This window comes from Phragmites australis, chromosome 2 (genome assembly GCF_958298935.1).
Source record: "Phragmites australis chromosome 2, lpPhrAust1.1, whole genome shotgun sequence".
Taxonomy (NCBI): domain Eukaryota; kingdom Viridiplantae; phylum Streptophyta; class Magnoliopsida; order Poales; family Poaceae; genus Phragmites; species Phragmites australis.
Genome location: NC_084922.1, coordinates 22321782 through 22342107, shown reverse-complemented (window position 1 = coordinate 22342107; position 20326 = coordinate 22321782). Strand labels below are relative to the sequence as shown.

General features: G+C 41.7%; 2 protein-coding genes across 4 annotated transcripts; both read right to left on the bottom strand.

The window, feature by feature from the left end:
• Positions 1–562: 562 nt before the first annotated feature.
• LOC133903434 (protein REPRESSOR OF VERNALIZATION 1) lies at positions 563–14660 on the bottom strand. Of its 3 annotated transcripts, XR_009907276.1 has the most exons (9): positions 14080–14659; positions 13947–14009; positions 12063–12776; positions 11342–11476; positions 9929–10012; positions 6239–6295; positions 6030–6116; positions 1244–1326; positions 902–1040 (listed from the first exon to the last, which is right to left on the bottom strand). XR_009907276.1 is itself a non-coding variant. In XM_062344821.1 (8 exons), the coding sequence occupies exons 1-8, from the start codon at positions 14581–14583 to the stop codon at positions 789–791; spliced, it is 1896 nt and encodes a 631-aa protein (XP_062200805.1). In that variant the 5' UTR covers positions 14584–14658; the 3' UTR covers positions 563–788. The 3 variants fall into 3 exon arrangements, 2 of the variants coding, with proteins under 2 accessions (XP_062200805.1, XP_062200813.1); XM_062344821.1 differs by lacking the exon at positions 1244–1326 and having other exon boundaries at positions 563–1040; positions 14080–14658; XM_062344829.1 differs by lacking the exons at positions 902–1040; positions 1244–1326 and adding an exon at positions 5529–5855 and having other exon boundaries at positions 14080–14660.
• A 3595-nt stretch (positions 14661–18255) lies between these two features.
• Positions 18256–20326, bottom strand: LOC133903759 (ubiquitin C-terminal hydrolase 13-like). Its single transcript, XM_062345223.1, has 4 exons — positions 20150–20326; positions 18759–18875; positions 18485–18523; positions 18256–18378 (listed from the first exon to the last, which is right to left on the bottom strand). Exons 1-4 carry the CDS (start codon positions 20324–20326, stop codon positions 18283–18285), a joined length of 429 nt encoding a protein of 142 aa, XP_062201207.1. The 3' UTR covers positions 18256–18282.

Below are 20326 nucleotides of genomic sequence, written 5' to 3'. Positions count from 1 at the left end.
GCACATAAGTATAGTTCTATGAAATCAACTATACTATATACTATGTGTATATCATCTCATACACTAGGTTCAGTATTCATGTGCAAAAGTAACCATATACAACAAAAGAAACAACCAAGTCACCAACAAGATGGGCGAAGACGGGTCAACACCAGAACAACAAAAACAGAACACCAAAGGCTGGTTACACCGCGCCACTCTACTGCGAGCAAATTAACCAGGTATCAATGGTATATATATTTACCACTATTGTACTAACTTCTGCATTAACAAACTTATTTGTTCTTAAAAATCAATACCCCAGTTGCCAAGACAACACCTCGTATCGTACTGAAGGGTACAGGAGGAAGCACGTTAAATAGCTGAACTGGAATGGAATTGAGATGGATAACTGAACGGGGATGAGGATGGGAAGGCATACCCATCGAAAACTGTAGTGGCCCCTACGATGCACGTGTCGGATACTGACATACCTCAATCGGTACATGCTTGGCAATCCTACGAGATCCTAAAATTTACGACTGCATTTGTTTGGCGAATGATGCTTGTAAAAGAAGAATAATTGTGCAGGAGAAACGATTAACCGGGTAGCTACCAGAAACCACATGTCAACTCATATGCTGGTAATTGCTCAAAGTACTGACGCGAAGACTTCCGCCCGTAGTTTCCAACCAGAAAGACAAGCTGGTGGCATGTTAAGAGCCGGAATTGCGATTCTACATCCAGATATGCACAACTATAGACATCTGAAGCCTGAACTTCCTAGCGCCCTACACTGATGCGGCAGCCTACTCATGATTCGGTGCAGACGCAGGGGAGGGTTCCTCCGGCTTGGGCTTGCTGAACGATTTCTGCTTCTCGGTGGCAGCTTTGTCTGGCTGGTCGCGCGGGCTTGTGAGCTGCTTCTCAAGGACGTCAAACTTTGCTGTCGCCCAGGGGGCGGTACCCACGTTCCCAGCAGTGCTCGGAGTGTCCACTGTCAGCGTTGAGATGGCATCTCTGGAAGAAAACCATGTGTGGCCGCAGGAAGTACATTCAAGCTGAAAACCAAAGCCAAATTCTGTGAGACAGGCGGTGCATAATTTGGAAGTTATCACACAAGAAATTGGCAGTTTTAGGTCTGTTTACTATATGAAATTGATCCTTCATAAATCCATTGTATTCTTCGGTTTGAATGGTACTTGCATGTATTTCTTGCTGTGGACAATTTACAATGGCCAACCAATCATGAATGACAAAATACCTCCCCATGCCTCCTATAAATGATATCCCCCTCTTCTGCCATATGTTATCATGAATATCACCAACTTAAGTACAAGAACTCCCCTAGCAAAAAGTGCAAATGAGATAGTTGTGAAGCACAGTAGTCGAGTCTAGCACTAGGTAGCTCAGATGAAGCCCAAGAAAGCAAAGATTGAAGACAAAACAAAGTTTAGATTGATTTGAAGAAGCTGAAATACAAAGTGTTCATCAGATGATTGCAAGAGTAATTGCACAGAGAGCAAATTTCAGTGAAGTTCTGGAGCTATGACCACCAGACAATCCAATGATCACCAAATGATTGCATTGGATGATTTGTGTTAGAGAGCATTTAAGGTGATCAGCAGAAGTTATACACACCGGATGATCCGATGTGTACATAGGATAATGGCCATCGAATGTTCCAGTGCTATCGGATGGTGTCATCAGAGAGATTTTGCAGAGCCATTGTTGGCTAAGATCAAAAGTGATACATGCATCAAATGTTCCGTTGTTGGTGTTCAAACCTCACCAGATCATCCGATAAGTGTTGTTGTACGGTAATAGCTAGTTTCTTAAAGTTCAATATTTTTGCACACTGGATGTTCCGATGAGAAGACCTTGGACATCACCGGATCATCCGATGAAGGCAAATTTTCTGGCTTGAGCGGTAACGGCTAATTTGTGGTAGTTGGCTATAAATACACCCCCTCTGCACCATGAAGACTCTTAGCTTACTTGCATTCTTGGAGAGTCAAAAGGAAAAAGCACTTAGTGATTTTCAAAAGGACATCATTAGTGCTAGGACAACAGTTAGTGTGCATCCACTCAACTCTTTGACTTAGATTAGGTCAAGTGAGGTTCTTAGCTTGTTACTATTGATGATTGGCATCACCTAGATGGTTTGGTGACGTTTGATCTTGGTGAGCTTCATGAAGTGATTGTTGAAGCCCTAAGATGAAGATGTGCCAGTTTGGAGTCCATTGATCTGGAGTGTTGAAGGACTACCACTAGAGAGCACTTGGTCCCTTGTGCGGGACCATAGTTACAGGGAACGGGGTCAACCTCGCGTTCCCCGGCCCCGGGACGCCGTCCGGAATCGAGGGTCGAGGATGTACGGGGTCGACGTCCCCATTCTGATAGGGTTGTTGCCAGTCGCTGTCGGGACATTGAGAAGATTGCAGCATGGCAATTCGCGGCGATGAGGGTGCTGACGGAGGAGGTGTTGGCGATGGATCCTGCTTTAGTACTCTTCCAAAGGGTTACCTGTCACCTTGGGGCTAAACTGCGGCTCGGGCTTGCCCACGAGGATGTTCTTGAGCTTGGTGATTCCCTTCTGCAGCACGGTGCCGAGGCTGAGAAGCGAGAGCAGAGGACATGGAGGGTGGGGAGATGGAGGGCAGGGGGTGCAGTTGTGCAGAGATCTGCTCGATCCATATCTAGGTTTCAAGTGTCGGAGGCACGCATGAGACATGACAAGGCTTCCCGACGACAACTCTGCCATGTGAGAGAACTAGAGAAGAGAGAAGCAATGAAAGGGAAACAAAGTAGTGGTGGCTTGCTGTGTACTGAGAATGTCATCGGCTAGAGCAGGTCATTTTGGTGGGCTGACTGACTGGGCCAGCAAATGGCAGACCAATAGCGTATCCCTTTCTTTATAATTTCCCCTTTTATTTTTTTATTTTTTACTTTTAAACCTGTGATGCACCTGGTGGTGGATTGGTCACATATGATCATATAGATCAGTCTAAAGAATGTGACACAATAATAAATGATTGCATGTATATTTTTTACTCTAAATTTTTATTCTATATTCTATAAATTTCTATTTCTATTCTATATTCTATATTCTATATCCTTAGGGTCGCGACCCTCGACCACAAGCTTCATCCCAGGGTCATTGACCTAGAATCCTTAGGGCCACACACCGAGTCGTGAATAGTCATCCCAAAATAGTATACCCCTTCGTACCACACTTTTGATAGGTGTTGACCCATGTCCCGCAACCCTGTTTCTCGACCCAGATTTTTTGTGACTATATGCGAGATCAAGAGGGAGCTATACCCTTGCGTGAATGTTCCAACGAGGACTAGGGGGAGCTCCAACTCCACGATACCTCGAGAAAAAATCGAGTTTTGACTATCCCCGATGTTCGCGTGATGATCGTCTAGTGCGTCTAGACGAGACTAGTCGCTAGTCGAAGTCTCGGCGTCCAGTCTAGGGCCTAGACGCAACTCTAGACAATCATCTATAGTCAAAGACAGACTAGTCAGTGAATCTAGACGGTGGTTGGACACGATTAGTCGGCTATGCACGCACTAGGCGGTCGTCTTGGCGATGCAGAGTTTGGCGCCTGCTGGGTCTGCACGGGAGGGTTGTGTTGGTCGTGTGCGAGGCCAACTTTCAGCCCCAAACTATTCCCCGTACAGCACAAAACCTAAACCAATATGTCAAGGGTTAGTCCCTGACAATGATTTCGAGGTATGCTGGACAGCAGGTGCGTGAACGGCGTTTCAGGAATCGATATGTGCGCGTACGATGGACTTAGGGACATAGAGAGTTATACAAGTTCAGGTCTCCCGAAAGATAATAGCCCTACGTCCTGTGTGTTGTGTTATAGAGGATCTTAATTGGTTACAGAGATAGTTCTAGCCGGCTGCCAGACTTGATCTGCCCTTCTCTACAAATAGGGAGAACTTTCATATGGGTCCAAACATAAGACCCTGCTCATCCTAATATCTAACCCAAATCATCATTACGGAGGACCGTCCTTGACCATTTGCTTGATCGATCTGCTGACAACGTCCTGTCCGTCGTGCGGCATCGTGTCGACCTGCAAAAATCCCACTCCGTAGCATTTAATGCTACGAGATGGGACAATGCCCCTCTGCGCTGTCCATGACTTCGTCCACTGGAGTTGGCGCCTAGGGAAGGAAAACACTTGAGTGGATGTCAATAAATATGATTGGACAGATCGTGTCAGATCTGGCCTTGCGACCAGTGAGGCCCGTAGTGGGTTTATGTGATGGCGCATGAAGACTAGTCGCGTATGCCTTGTATTGGTCATGGGAACCATACCATGGTCACGTAACCGACCAGTTTTAGGAAATATATGCCTCTAGCCATTATATCTCTCGCGGGGCCTATTTGCTAAGGTACCTCTTTACTCAATACACCGATACAATCCATCAATTCCTCATTTGTCTCTCAACTCTTCCATTTGTGGTGGCATCGCCAGTTGCAGCCCCCGCGCTAGCGCCATCGCCCACGGCCTCGCCCGAGCTGTCGCCTGTGGCCTCGTCCATGCCGTTGCCTACTCCCGCACCTGCACCTGCGCCTGCGCCTTTGCCCACACTTGTCGCCCACGGCAGTGCCCAAGCCATCGCCCACGGCAGTGCCCAAGCCATCGCCCGCACCCTCACTATCACCCCTTCGCTCCGCAAATCCCCTGTTGTGAATAGATACTAGCTCTTATCCCCGAATCTATGTATGCTCCACCAGAACTATACTCTAGCTCTACTCCCCTCAAATGGCACACTACGGCAGCCCACGCTACGGCCGCCACGGCTAGCTCACTGGTCCAGCACTCGCAGGTTGGGCGTCGTCTCCTTGTGTGTGGTGTGTACTTTGCTCTGCTTCTTCTATGTGGTTTCAAATGATTGTTTAATTGTGCTCTGCTCAGGCACTATGTCTTTCAACTATCATTTGTGGTTTGATTATTTGAAATCTTACTAACGCTTGCCATATTCTTTTATAGGCATATAAATAATTCAAATTGTTATAATGATTATTGATTGATGAACTAGAGGACAATGGAGGATTGAAGTTACATTTGTCTTTGAAGGTATACCTTAAATCTCACTTGAAAATATATTTATTTGCATTTTTGCTGCTACAACACAAAATCGTCTAGACCATCTAGTCGTCGTCTAGACAGCCTAGTCGCTAGTCACGGGGTGACTGATTATCTGTCTAGCGTCTAGATGAACATTGACTATCCCTCTTTACTTTTGAGTAATTTATTTCTAGCATTTAAATTCCGCATTTACATTCTTACAATTTCCTTTAGTAGGTTTGCTATGCTAGAATAGGGATGGAGCTAGGTCAAGTTTCCTTGTGCGAAGGATAGTTCACCTAGAATCTAGTGCACATTTAGGTTAAGGTTGCTTATTTTCCTTGTAATAGTTTTAAGTTTAGAAAATGGTTTAGAACCCAATTCAACCCCCTCTTGGGCATGTTGATCCTTCGCTGTCGCGATCTCATAGGACATTAACATTCACTCAAAACTGCAAACAAAATTTTCAGTTGACCTAAGTTTTAATATGCCTGGCGGTAACCTGTAATTTCCTCACTGTTGTACTCAAGTTGCTTATAGTTATAACCGAAGAGAATTAGTAGTCAGAATGGAACCTAACGCCCATTTTATTAAGCCGGACATCAACATTTGCTATGTATCAACTGCTATTGGTCAAGAGGTCCCATGTAACTAAGTTTCAATTCGAATAAGTCTTAGCTTTAAAGGAGGGCTAAATTTTTTGAAATACATGCTAAAAAAAGAACAATTAATAGTTTGACATGTTCCCTCAACTACAACATAAACACTGCCATTTGTTTCCCTGTAAAAAAAACAAGTACTTTAATTTTAAAAGGGAAAACATGTAAATAGTATGAATAGTATATTTAGGAAAAGCAAGTGTTCCAGCTAGCAACAAAACAAGGCAAACTGAATCAATCTTGTATCACAAAAATGGTATCAGAAAAAGACAACAAGACATAGAACATATACGGACCTGATAGCGATCTCCATGACCTGCATGGATAATATCAGATATGCCAACCTTCTTTTCATTGCATCTTGCACATCGTGTATCGGTCATCTAATTAAAACAAAAGGCAAACTTAGAGAATCATAGCATAAATAACTCCATGTGACATTTCAGTTATTGTACCGAATATTCTTCATTCTCCAGACTGATTACTGAGCACGTATGTATAATACCTGCAACTGCCTTGATTCTTCTGGTTCAGATGTTTTCTCTGCTGAAGTCAACCCAGCCTAAAATGATGCAAATAGTGTATAGCAGCAGTTAGTGGCAGGGGTTTCGTGATATAGTGTGATATACCGACTGGAAAAAATTAATTAAGAAATAATAAAACCATTTTCTCGGAATATAAGAGTAATTTTATCAGTACAATAGTTTCTACAGTACCTAAATACACACAATGCATCGCTACCAAATACTAGATCCTTGTAAGTTCAATATGACAAAGCACAAGTAGTGTAAATAGTGCTAAGAGTCACAATTCATAGACAAACATGTGCAGATAAGCCACAAAGTAACAGAGCACTACACAATAACTGCCTAGAAGAATATTCTCGACCATGTATCATCCAGGCTGGAGCAAGGACAGCTAGGGTTAGAAGAGGGAGCTGTGCACCTTTTAGTTAGGACAACTGGTACTGGGCTTTAAAGGGTCAGCTGAAGCCGACTCAAAGAAAACTGAAAGATATAGGGAATGTATCGTGTATGGCACCAGAACATCCAGAAGTCATCGATTACGATAATTGTGCAAATTTTTTGTGCTGAGCTTTTTTCTTCACGATAAAATGTCATAGCGCCGCCATTCATAAGCTTTGATTTCGCCATTCAAAAGGGACTAATATTGCTATATAAGGACCAAACTATACTTGTAATTAAAATAAAATTAGATATCAGTGGTTCACTGGCACAAATGGTGGTAACTTGAGAGAGCGGGGGCATGTCAAGCGCAAATCACTACCCTGGTGCATTGTACAAAAGAAATCAATATGGTTTACGTAATGAATCAACATGGAGGAAATCTCAGAAAATCTGAGGTGATTTGTGAAACTTCACTAACCTTAAGAATTTGAAGTTGAAATTCAGTCATTGTTATGACTCGAGAGAAACAAAAGAAGAAATACTCTCAAAACAGTGATTGTGCCTTTTCCCTTCCAGGTTACCTTTTTTACGAACTATGCTTAAACATAATTTACACTATCTTCAGAATTACTTAAGGATTTATTTGATCATATTGATGGTGCTTGAACCAAAGTGGTTTGGATCATATTGATGGTGCTTGAACCAAAGTGGTTTGGACAAGATGCCCCTTGTTTATAATTAAAATTAAATACTTTCTACTAAATTGTTGTGGCACAAGGAGGTAAGGAATAGGAAAGTATGGTTCAGTTAGGAGAGGTTGTGGTTGAAGCACAGTTAAGTATTATGAGTCCTAGTAGCAGAAATCATAAGAGTCCATGAAATTGGAAAGTATTGAGTTTGTTAGGAAAGAACCTAAGAGTCCAAGAAGGATTCAGTACAGGAGCCAATGTTGGGTTTAGTTCTATTCCCTCTCCATATATGGCCTAGTCTTTACTGAATAGAATCAAGCAAGAAGTAAACTTCAGTCTATTTTGCTTTCCCCAAACCTCTAGTTCTATGTTCTTCTGCCCCTGCTGTTCTTCTCTATCTACCCCTGTTGCCTCTCCGCTACCATCACGGCCCACGCATGCCAACATTGTGCAAGCTGGCCGGTTGCTCATCCATACAACCTTAAAAACAAAACTCAGCTACAACATTTGGTATCAAAGCCATGGCTTCCATGGCGGATATGCAGAAGCTCAATGGCGACCTGAAGGCGGCAATTGCTGATCTGACCAAGCAACCAATGGTGGGCTTTGCTGCTGTGCCCAAAGATTTGGCAGCAGTATGGTAAGATGTGGCTGCAATTGATGATCGCACGAAGCACATGGAACAGGCGATGGACCGCTACCTAAACCTGCCAATCTGATTCCACTTGGCTCACAGCATGGGTCACCTACCCTTGGTGAAGACCATGCTGGCTGCTACTCCAATAACTGCCTTGGCAGTAGCACAACCCTCCACCTCCCAACTCTGTCCTCAGGTAGCACTGGGATTCCTAGGACAATGCAAATGGTGTTAACCACAATGAACACTGCGAAGCTGCCCCAAGTTGTTGCGGCTATGCCGCCATTTAGTTTCATGCTGCAACAGCTGCTGCCCATGCAACCACATTCCACTTTAATATATACCCATAACGCAGTGCCTCAACCTCAAGAGATTCCCATGGTTCCTCCAACACTACCAGGGAACAAAGAGCCAGCGGTAACTGGGCGGTTACCACCGGCTACCGGTCGTACCAGCCTAGACCGGTAAATACTGTACCGGCTGGTATGAGGTGATTTCATATTAGTTTGATGTAATCTTAATTCTGCTTATGAAAGACCAAACACGATATTTGGAGGAAACAATGTGTAAAAAGAACAAAATAAAAATAGCTAACAGAAATAGACTGGTAAAATACCAGGAACCGGCGGTTACCAGCCATATCAACCTGGACAGGTAAATTTTAGTAATCCGGTTTTCGAATCCTTCGATACTACTAGATCGAATTTCCCATGTCTGATGCTAAGAATGATACCTTGGTTTAGTTGAATAGGTGCCATAAACTTTTCTTAGGACAACGAACCTAGTTCACAAGGTAGCCACAGCTCAACAGTGGTATATTCAGCTCAAGAGCACTGAAAGAACACTGCAATCTGTGGTTTGGAAATCTCTGATTCATTCAAACCACTTTGGGAATTGGCTAGGCTCCGACTCATTGGATCCGTTGAAGATTATCAAGAAAAGAATATGGACAGTAGAACAACAAGTTCAACTGTTCACGTCAGGATTATTTGACATGTTATGTGTCAACGTTGTGCTTCAAAGTTCTCCAGATTTGCAGGTTGCCATGAGGTTGGCTTATGCATATGAACAATGAGCTATTATTAACAGCTTGGCTCCATCAGCAGCAAATGGAACAGCTGTGGTTTGAAACATTCAATCACAGGGCCTGGAGATGTAGTGCTGATAAGCATGTCAATTCCATCGTTTCACATAAGGCAGAGATAGCAGAACGGCAGGAGAAAGGATCATGCTTCTACTGTGATGAGGAGCTTAGCAAGGACCATATGTGCCAATGACTCTACCACCTTGAATTGGTGGACGAGGACGACAGCAAAAGGAACAGGGGCCATCTTGAACATTACCTCGAGGAAGAGCTGTTTCTTCAAGAGGGGAATAATGTTGCCCACAAGCAAAGGTAACGAATAGGAAAGCTTGGTTCAGTTAGGTGAGGTAATGGCTGGAGTGTAGGAAAGTATTAAGAGTCATTGTAGGAGAAATCATAAGAGTCCATGTAATAGGAAAGTTTTAGTTTGTTAGGAAAGAAACAATGAGTTCAAGAAACATTAAGGACAGGAACCAATGTAGGGGTCGGTTCTATTCCCTCTATATATAAATGACCTAGTCTGAACGGAATAGAATCATGTAAGAAGTAAATTATGCTTTCCTCAACCCTCTAATTCTACATTCCTCTGCCCTTGCTGCTCTTCTCTATCTCAAACCCCTTTACCTCTCTTCTGCTGTCACAGCTACAAACACGCCAGCAATGCATAAGCCGTGCGTCCAGTCACCCATAAAACCTTAAAACCAAAACTCGTTTACAACACAAATAGAATTTTGGCTGTGTTAACAATGTTGTCCTATCAACTAAATAACTAGAGTACTATGATACTAGCACAGGATGAAACCAGTTTTGGCCAACAAGGTAAAGGAAAGCTGGCTTATAAAGACCAAATGTAAAATATTTGAAATGACAATTAGACCTTTAGTTCATCAGGGGACATTGTTAAAAGAACTGGAGGATCAAGCTCTTTGTCCATCAGTCGCCTGCGTAGTTTAGAGCTATTCTGTATATCCAAAATAACAATGATAAGTCAAATATTCAACAAACAACAATAAAAACATACAAAAGTGTGATATCGCGGGAGTTAAAATTCGTTACAGGCAAATGACCTCATGATAAATTGTTAGGGTGCATATCATTGCTATCACTGTCATGATAATCAGAGAGTATGATAGTTACTACAGCAATAGCAATACAAAAGTTTCTCCAGAAATATAATATCCAATTTCAAATTAGTAAATGTTATTGGTTTATGAATCATAGTCTGAACTCTGAAGGAAAATGGTTGACAGTAAAATTAGTTTTTTAGGTTTTAACATGAAAGAATAACTAGCCTCATCCAGACAGAGGTGATTATGGAAACATCAAATATTCACATCATTATAATTAGGATGACAAGACTGCAAATGAAACAATGATATGTGAAACTTGCACTTTCTACAGTGTTTTGGCGAACATGTGGAGCTGATACATCTTCTTGGAGAAGGTGCAAATACAAACTGTTTTAATTTTATCAAGCAGCAGTACTGCAAGTGCAAGGACACAGAAGACGTCATCATGCCATGCAAACTATTTGTACATTGGCTAGGTGTGATGTGAAGATGATCGTGCTTTAAAATTATATTCATGGGGAGAGCAGCTTCGTCGTATAAGTTGTAACTTAGTGGTACAGAATACACATGCTCTGCATGCGGAGAAACTGAGAACGCAAATGGTGATTGGATCATTGGAATGACCATGGTTTGGTAACCATATGAGCAAATCCTGAACCACCGCAAATCATGGACCATCAAACAAGTGCAACAGAATAGACTTGGAGCAAACCAACATAACAAAACAGGTGTTGTTGCTTGTTGATAGCTCTTTTTTATAGTGATTAAAACTAGAAGTCCTCATATAGGCCACATAACAAACTAACAATTTAGGTTGGGCTAGATATAGTGAACAATCTGAACTGAACTATTCTGTGTTTTCAAGTTACAAAACCATGCTTAAATGCCATGCTTGAGCAGATACATCTAGGATAAGATGAATATATATTCAAATGACATGCTTAAAGTTAGGATACGAATACAATGAATATATGTTGAAGGATGCTAAATACCATGCTTGAGCAGATACAAGGTGCTTCTCACCAACATAGGCATACTCTACAGTAGTAAACTATTAAGGTTGATGGGATGATAGCAGCTAATTATTACAGTTCACAGCTCAGTATAAAATAATGAGATGCCAGTAAACTAAAGTTATCCAGCAAACCATTGTTTAAATGTTCAAATAGAAATTCCCAAAAAGCATAATGCTGAAAGGGGCCACTGATAAACATGTATACCTTGATGTTGAACAATAATTGTCTCAGTTTCTGGTTATACTTCCCAAAGTCACTGCCAAGAGCTTCATATGCAGATCTTTCTAAGGCAACCATTATTGGAACAACAACATCAAGTGCATATGATTTTTCATTGTCCTGATTAAAAAAGAAGAAATCATCACCATAAACCAAGGTGGTAAAAATACAGGATCAACAGAACACAGGGAATGAGGGAACCAAGGAGTCAAGCAGAAGACTTAAATAAACATAACCCACTAGTTAACTATGAGACAGGCTGACAAGCCTCGAGTGTTCTGCCTCTCATCCCAGGTCACTTCTTTTAGAAACCTATTGTACTAAACAATGGTAACTTATCAACACTCCAAAAATTCACTGAAAATATACTGGTATTGAATATTATAGACGGTTTTGGAGCATATCAAAATCCCATCACACTAACAAATAGAAGGATCCGTTTAACAGCCATACAACTCGGAAAGATTGACTAATGAGTAGTATCCGTGTGACACATGCTTCACTAGGTAAGTCGTACAGTGACCTCTGAATCCTTAAGCACTACTTGCAACAATTTGCAACAAGTTACGGGACCTAATAATACTACAACATGATTAATGGCACTGACACCTTTACTGACAACCTAGAAGAAATATGAGCCATGAAAGATAGATACGATACACAAGAGTTTAAATTATTTCAATAATATGGGGAAAAAACAACTTACAGCAGAACCAACATCCTTTGAAGATGAACCATTAGTTGAACTTTTGGCGGCAATATCAGGATCAGCATGAGATGCCCCAGCACTCTCCTTTGATGCTAGTGGAATACTATCTAACAATTTATCAAGCCACTTATCACGATACTGATCACCAGTAACTGCTTTATATCTGACAAGGATGGCATAATAATTTAGCTTATCACTTCCAGGTGTCTCTGCTTTTGCAAACAGGTCAGATTTGCCAACTGGAGGTTCTCTTTTGACATCTATAGGGTTTACCAGTTTCTTCCGTAGGCTTCGTTTATTTGTCAAGTGATCAGTGTTGTCAGCGGGCGTATCTTCAGAAGGTTCAAGGTCAGGAAGCTCACCAATACGGTCCATTGTTTTTTTGACAAGGAGATCAATTTCTTGTTGCTTGTTATCCTCATAGTCCTTGTCTGTTAGGTTCCACAGTTTCTTCTCAACTGCATCATAAACCTTCTGGACAATAAATCCAGGGTGTTGCTTTCGACTGGGGATCTGCTTGCGCAGAGGAATGAAATGGACCACACACTTGTGCATAACTGACTCTGCAGGCACATCATCAATATGGAAACTGTAAAATAGCTCCCGTGTGTCACGTGCTACCCAGCTTCCACCACCCTTTCTATCAGCCTCTTCTGGTCTATAAAACCATTGACCAGTTATATTTAAGCTCTCCTCAGATTCTGTTATATCCTGTTCCAAGATAATTAAATAGAAAGTTGTGTTACATAAATGGAAAGTTGGGAACATCCAACATCATAGAGAACCGTATGCCCGCATCAAGGTAGGTGCCCATAACAAAAACTGAGTATTATATAAAAAATTAAAATTCCAGGCAGATGCACAATGATAAGGGACTATGGCCCTAGAACTAGCCAGAACAGGTAATCATTTGGGACATGGAATATAATCTGAGGCTGACACGAAACTGCTTGATGCAAAGTTTGGCCTAAGCTGAGCGATTTGCAACCATGGGTAACATCGATAATTCAAAATGCAAATAGTGCAGACAAAACTGCACCTAGCAGCAAGTGCTTGATTATTGTTCGTGCCAAATGTCCTTCCGTGTGGACATTTAAATAATAAATTTCATTTCCCAACAATTGAAAGCAATATGTCAAACTTACCAGCAAAAATTACCTCAACTATCACCGGAAGAAAAACTAGCTGCTAACTCAGTCAGCATAGAAAACTGAATCATCTGAACATCTACCTGATTATACAAATTCAGTGCATGACGGCACCTTTTATATATTCAAGCATTTTCGAATGAAAAAGAAACTAGCATTAAAGCTTGAAATGATTTTGCAGATTGATGTGAATGGTTCCTTACAAATAAAGGTCAGTGGATTTGCAGATCATAAGTGATTGGGCACACGCTAAGCCAAACAAAAACCACTAATGTAAAAAATGAAACTGTGAATGAGGATTTGAATTCTCTGCGGGCTAAAATACCCAAAGACACAAAACAATTGTAGCAACCAGATGCAGGGCACAACAGAAGCAGTTCAAAAAACTAAGGATCATTCCATTTAAGAAAGCATTTATGCGGAGGTGGTGGCAGGCCAAACTGCTTGATGCAAATATAGATGAATTGTTATCTAAGCACAATATACGTTTGTACTAGCCCACAAAACCTAGCCTAATGCCATGCACCTAGCTAGTTAGCATTCATGGTAAAAGAACAATTTTACTGGCATAAAGACTGCGGTCACTCAACTCAACTATCACATAAGTAACAATAACTACGAACTCATCAAATTTTGTGAATTTGCTTATGGAACCCTACAAATGACTGAGTAAATTCATGAGATCAAACAGAACAATAGTAACATTGCCAACTTTTGGTCTCTGATAACAGACCTTGATGATGGCGACATAGGGCTTCTGACTGCGGTCCTCAGGCGTGAGCAGCACGGGGTCCTCCTGCACAAGTCCACAACAATGACCGACCGTAAAGCAGAAAGCTGGAAGAGAGGAGGAGACGGCGGCTTACGAGCTCGAACGTGTTGCCCTCGTACTCGAAGGAGGCATAGTGCTTCTTCTGCTTCTTCCCCTTGCCGGTGACCTTCACAGGGTTCCCGATGGGCACCGGCTCCGTGTTCTCCTCCTCACGGGGTTCCTCCTCCTCCTCCGGCTCCGCCTTTTCTTCTTCCTCCTCCTCCTCATCGCTCTCCGGGGCGCGTCGCTTCGGCCTGCCCCGGCGGCGGCGGGTCTGCGTCTCCTCCTCCCGCCGCTCCTCTTCCTCGTCCCTCCGCATCGCCTCCAGGTCCTTCTCGTCGTCCTCCTCCTCCTCGAGCTCCACGTCCTCCTCCTCCTCCTCCTCCTCCTCCTCGTCCGCGGCGGCGGAGACGCGGCGGCGCTGCTGCTGCTGCTTCTTGGGGTTAGGGCCCGAGGACGAAGCGCCGCCGCCGCCACCGCCGGAGGGCTTGGCCTTGGGCGTCTCGGTGGCGCTATCGTCGTCGTCGTCGAGCTGCGCGAAGCGGCGCCGCCTCCCCATTTCTCCGCTACCGATAGGGCTGTGTGCCTGTGTCGGAAAAGGAGGTGGCGCAGGGTCGGAGGAAATGGGGAATTGGGTTTGGGTTTGGGTTTGGGTTTAACTCGAGCGGAGCCGTGTTCGGGTTCGGGGGTCGGTTCGCGTTCGCACTTGGGTCTTGGAAAACGTTATGTTCAACACCGACCTGGGCCCACCTGTCATCCCAGTCAAATCTCGTGCTCCGCGTAACGCGTCAGCCTCGGCCTAAGTTTTGGATCGGACTAATATTTCATATCTAAAACCCGGTAAGGATATAGCCGCTGATTCACCAGGTTGTTCGATTGCTAGTGGACGGTCAAATGAATGCGTCTATAATATCTCTATTTTGTGACACTTGGAGTGATCTTTAATTGGCGCAGCTAGTTCCTCCAGATCACAAAGTAATCTGTCCACCGCCGCCGCCGCCGCCGTATGGGGAAATTTGGGATTTTATCATTCCTATCATTGGCGCTCGCTAAAATACCATCGGTGAACACGACTACGTTAAAATGCCACTCTCGTCGATACCCATCTCGCTACAAGCAACCGATTAGTCATTGGTGAATCACTGGATCTAGCTAGTCCCATGGAATTTCGTCAGTGCTGCAGATTTGGATTTGATATTGCAGCGGGTCGTAAAGCCTCATGCCTATTCAGATATATTGTAGATTATATATTACAACTGTAGCCGCTTGATCTGTTTTGCCTACACATCAAGTATTAAACCTGGTCTAGAGATTGATCGCAAACATCTGTAAAATAATGGTTTGTTGAGTTGCATAGATCAAGCATAACGAGGGGATTTTAGGCATAATGTTTGACGATGTGCAATAGTAGTTTGTCTGGTTAGCTTTGGCCTGTGAGATCGTGTAGAGAGTTCCTACAGGATTTGAATGAATAGATAGGTTGTTTGGATGCAAACTTAATGCATGGTTGAGTCTTGTTTTCTTAAAACTATCAGATGGATTTGATGTGGGTGATTTGGCTGCTCTGATTGGAGTTAATGGAAGTCAATTGCATAGTATTAGAATAATATTTGTACACCATTCTCTTGGGAATCGATGTGTTTATGTGTCACTCTTTATTATGCTCCGCAGGTTTTAGTAATTTTGATGGCTGAAAAGGTTTTTTTGAGGGGCAATAGTTCAGGGCTTCAGGCAAAATTGGGAAATTCTCTCTTACTACAAATCGAATCACTGTGCAAATCTAATGTAGTTTTTGTTCTTTTGCTTTTGTGCTAAATATTTATGCCAGGGTTACTTATATAAAGTGTCTTCTTTGCAGACCGTTGTTAATCAAGCAATCTCAATGGTTTCTTAATTCGCATAATCTTTGGAACCAGCACAATCCGAGGCAAAAATGTTTACATTTAGTATTCAAATAGGCACGAAATAATTAACAACAGGAGCTAGTGATGGTGTCATCGATGTGATTCATATGGTGAGTCGTAAAATACATATTTTGCATGTCTTACAAACTACTTATATGATTGTTTGTATGGTTATCTCCAGGGATGGTGCTGATGTTCTGAAACTACTTCAAATCTCGAGGAAGTCATCACAAACTGTTGGCAAGTCAAATGTGGTTGGACTGTGCTCAAAACCAAACTTATGACAGTGCTATCTCTCACTTCATCTCTGCTGATCCTGAAGCAAATAATAAGTTCAGTAAAAGTTCTTACCGATGGTTATTCCCTGTGCTTCCTTTATTGATTTCCATAGGTTGTCTGTTGAGCTTGACCTCTGCAAGCAAGTGTTGCATGCAGTTTGTGTTTCAGCTTATAAAGCCATTCATTCATGAAAAGAAACTGATGGGCTAATCTGAAATCCAACCGGACTCGGCAACCCATTACAACCCATATGTTGAATGTTGCTCGTAGACCACATGCATCTGGAATCAATGTTCACCCGCAGCGTCCGCTCTGTGCGTCCAGACCATGCTATCGTGTCCTATTGTTGGTAAGGAACCCTAGCCTGGCTTGATGGATTATTTGTTCTAAGAATTTGAGATTTAGTTTTCGTATCTTGCTTTCCAATAAATCCCAACTGATAAACCGCTGCTATGTGTCCTCTTTATTGAAAAATCTATTTCAGTAACAGTTTGTTTAAAATGTTGTAGACGTCAGCAAGAGTACACTTGGTACTTTTGTGTTAATTCCTCTTAATTAATATTCATGCTTTAAGCTATTGATATCTCTGATGTTATTCCATTTTGGACCAGGGTGGACATACTTAATAGCTGATGTAAAGTTCTGGTAGTTCTGCCTCTTGGTAAGGCTAGGTGGCCTCAATACTGTGTAGCACAAACGTAAAGATGAGTCTAGCTCAAATGAAACTTTAAAGATGCAGAAATAACCATATTAAGTGTAGCACAGATACCCTGTCATTGCCTTTAGGCCTGATATATATGTGGCTTGTTTATAACTGAACTGGTTCACTTGCAAGTAGTTTAACAACAATTAAGTTGCTAAAACTTGTAACCTAATATAAGTTCATATACAATATGTTAAACAGTTTATAAGAAAATATCTGCTCCTTTTTCGTCAGCTACGGGCCATATAGCATGCCAAAGGCATGCTATTTTCTAGTTCTTAATCGATTGTTTGGTAGAGCTCTAAAATTAGCTTTTTGATTAAAATTAGGAAAAGTTTTACTAGCTTTAGCTTTTTAAGTATGAGAATGATTCTCTGAAATGAACTAGAAGCTGAGAAGCTGAAAAAAACAACTCTCTTTAATTTACTTCTCATATAAAATCACTTCCTCCAAAATATCACTCTCCGTAGAAAGTTGAATCAGAAAGAACTCTATCAAACATATCTAAATATCCGTTTTTACAAGAAAATATTATCATTCAGTGACATGCCACAGTGGTGTCAGGTTGTCCTTATTGCCGTCCAAGGTGCAGGATCTCATCTAGGATGATGATCGCGCTGTTGGCCAACCGGCTAGGCACGTCTAAATCTAGGAGTTGACTCGCAAGGGCTTTGAATGTGCATTGCATATGACAAACCGATGATCTAATAACGTTTCGAACCGGTACAACGACGATACTAAGAGTTTTTTTAGAAGTTGATCTAATAACGAAAAAGTAACTTAACATATAATCAAGTCAATCGTTAATTTAGACCTCAAACACGTTTCATAAGGTTAATGTCAACAGAGCCCCCCACAGAACAATGATGGGAACAAAAAAAAAAAAACAGAGGTAATCAACCCTGATATACAGCTTCGCGAAACTACCTACAAGAAAGGTTACTATAAGAACTCTGTACATCCAACCAAATAAAAATTTTCTTTCGACAAACTGTAATGCTCTCTATGCAAGAAAAGGTTACTATAATAACTCTGTACTCTATGCAAAGCCTCTTCCATGTACTCCATATACAAAAAGGCTCGGCATTGGCAAGACAATGCCCTCATATCCAGTTCCTCTGCATATGGAAAATGGCACATCAAAACAACAAAGTGAGAGACTTCGGCATAGTGTAGGTAAACTAAGATGTTCCTAACCATTCATTTTCACAATCAAAACAGGAGATAACTCAGGATTCATCACATAACAGTGAAAATATCGCCATCTTTAGTTGTAAATCTTCACTGGCTTCTCAAGAGAATGATTGTTCTGCAATTGTTTCAATCTACTATCAGAATATTATGTAACAGAAAGCTTTAATGTTAGAATTCTTCAGGGTAATATCTGACTGGCCAAGCAGGATCTTTTTGGGGCAGTGGCTGTAAGCTCCAATCCAAGGTGATGTTCCCATCCTCCATAAATTTTTTTCTGTTTCTAAAGAAAAATACCAAGAAAAAAATAGACAAGATTTAAGATTCTGTTCAACACTGTTCTTGCAAAAAGATTCTATCCCCAAAAGGGAAATTTAATCCACCTGGAATCGGCTCAACACAATATCTGAATCTTGGAGGTACTCCAGCCAAACCAAGATGCCCATTTAAATATTTAAATAATACACAATGGTGTCTGCAGTTGTGCCATGGAGTTTCAGACAATATATTCAACAGAAAAGAGTAAAAACACAAAATGATTAGCAAATCAATAGTAAATAATAGTCGATAGAAAAGCTATGTCCATACGTGCTTAAATGACGAACATAAATCACAGAACTCAGATATCGATCATATAAGAAAGGTCGAAATGAGTACCTTTAGAAACTGCACATCGGGAACTTGAAGCCTTCTCTGAATCCGTACTTTGATATCCGACAAAGCCTCACCATCACGACTTAGGAAGAAAAAAGGTTCTCTAAAATATTGAATGTGCTGAAGAGATGAAGTTGTTGAATCAATGAAAGCAACAACTACTGAAACATGATGGCTTATCTCAAAAGGTGCGTTAAACAAGCACAACAGTAGCATTTACTAAAAAAATAGGATAATTGGATAAGAATGGAGCACTATTAATGCTGCATACACAATCATCAAATACAAGTAACAGAACACCACAAGTTTGAGGTGAATTATAAAAAATTGTAAGCCATATTAACTGACACGGAGAAAATCAAACTCAAGTCTCGTTGAAATCATATCATCTCCAGCTGCAATATGGATCAACATGTTTCACATGGATCTGCATACGATCTGTCATCCAAAATATCTGAAACAGAGGAAGACATACAAAAAGTTTCCAGCACTTCAAGATCAATTTAATCACGACGCATTAGCATTTTCTAACTCATAAGCACAAGTTGCGCCATTCAAAACTAACCCAACGTAACCCCTTAAGTGGAAAGACCAATATATCATGAACACAAGTTACCATTACCATTCAAAGGATCTGTTATCATGAGCACAAGTTGCCATTACCACTCAGAACGAATCAGATGAGCAGAGCTCTTGATTGACTGACTACAGAAGTGTCTCTCTCCTGTTGGCCAATAGATTAAAACCAAAACCTGGCAGCACAATACTAATTGAAATACAACAGCAAATTTTAAATAGATGTTTAGCTCTGCTCCTCGGCCTCAGCAGCTTCCCTCCCCTCCGCAGCTGCTGCCATCAGCTCATCAAATTTTGCTCTGGCCAGTAACCGTATCAGAATCAGAAAACAAAGTGCCACTAACTCTGGAGCCATGCTAATTTATTTCATACATGGGAAATTGTCAAATTGGGAAAATATCTTACCATTGCATTCTGAATAGGGCGGCTCCTTGAATCATCTTTGACATCAACTGTGGATGTCATGATCTTTGCAAACCATTTTGATCGAATGATTAAATATTGTAATAGTCACCACTGCGGCAATGGCTGAAAATGATAACAGGAGGCTCATCAAAATATTGTAACTAACAAACTATAATGTAGGAGAGGCGTAACATACTGATCATTACAATGTTTTAACAAACGGATAGGGAAATAATTAAAAAAAGTGTACCAAATGAGCAATGATAAATTCACGACCAAGCTTCACCCCTCCAGCCACTTCTCTTCCCCAGCAATCTCAACTAAATGTGCTTATGTTAATATAGGAAAGACACTCCATTTCTTCAAAACGCAACGAAATTTCGATATCACACCACTAAAGCACTAATTCTTACCATCGGCGTAGCGCTTGCTAACGAAAAGGGAAAATCGAGCCACGTCTCGGGCCACGTGGAGATGTGCCTCACAAACACCACCACCTCCTCGGTAATCCCGGCCACCAGCTCCCCCTCGACTGTTTCCCCCTGCCCGAATGGCAGGAGCGACGACGCGATGTTGGATATATCCGCCAT

Bases quoted from the DNA above. Each gene is read 5' to 3' on its own strand.
- LOC133903434 (XM_062344821.1), bottom strand. From the start codon at position 14,583: ATGGGGAGGCGGCGCCGCTTCGCGCAGCTCGACGACGACGACGATAGC. The intron at 14,010-14,079 runs GTAAGCCGCCGT...GGACTTGTGCAG, and splicing joins AGGGCAACACGTTCGAGCTC to GAGGACCCCGTGCTGCTCAC. The intron at 10,013-11,341 runs GTATACATGTTT...TTGGATATACAG, and splicing joins AATTATTGTTCAACATCAAG to AATAGCTCTAAACTACGCAG.
- LOC133903759 (XM_062345223.1), bottom strand. From the start codon at position 20,326: ATGGCGGATATATCCAACATCGCGTCGTCGCTCCTGCCATTCGGGCAG. The intron at 18,524-18,758 runs GTACTCATTTCG...GTTTGGCTGGAG, and splicing joins CCGATGTGCAGTTTCTAAAG to TACCTCCAAGATTCAGATAT. The intron at 18,379-18,484 runs GTGGATTAAATT...CTTTAGAAACAG, and splicing joins TTGTGTTGAGCCGATTCCAG to AAAAAAATTTATGGAGGATG.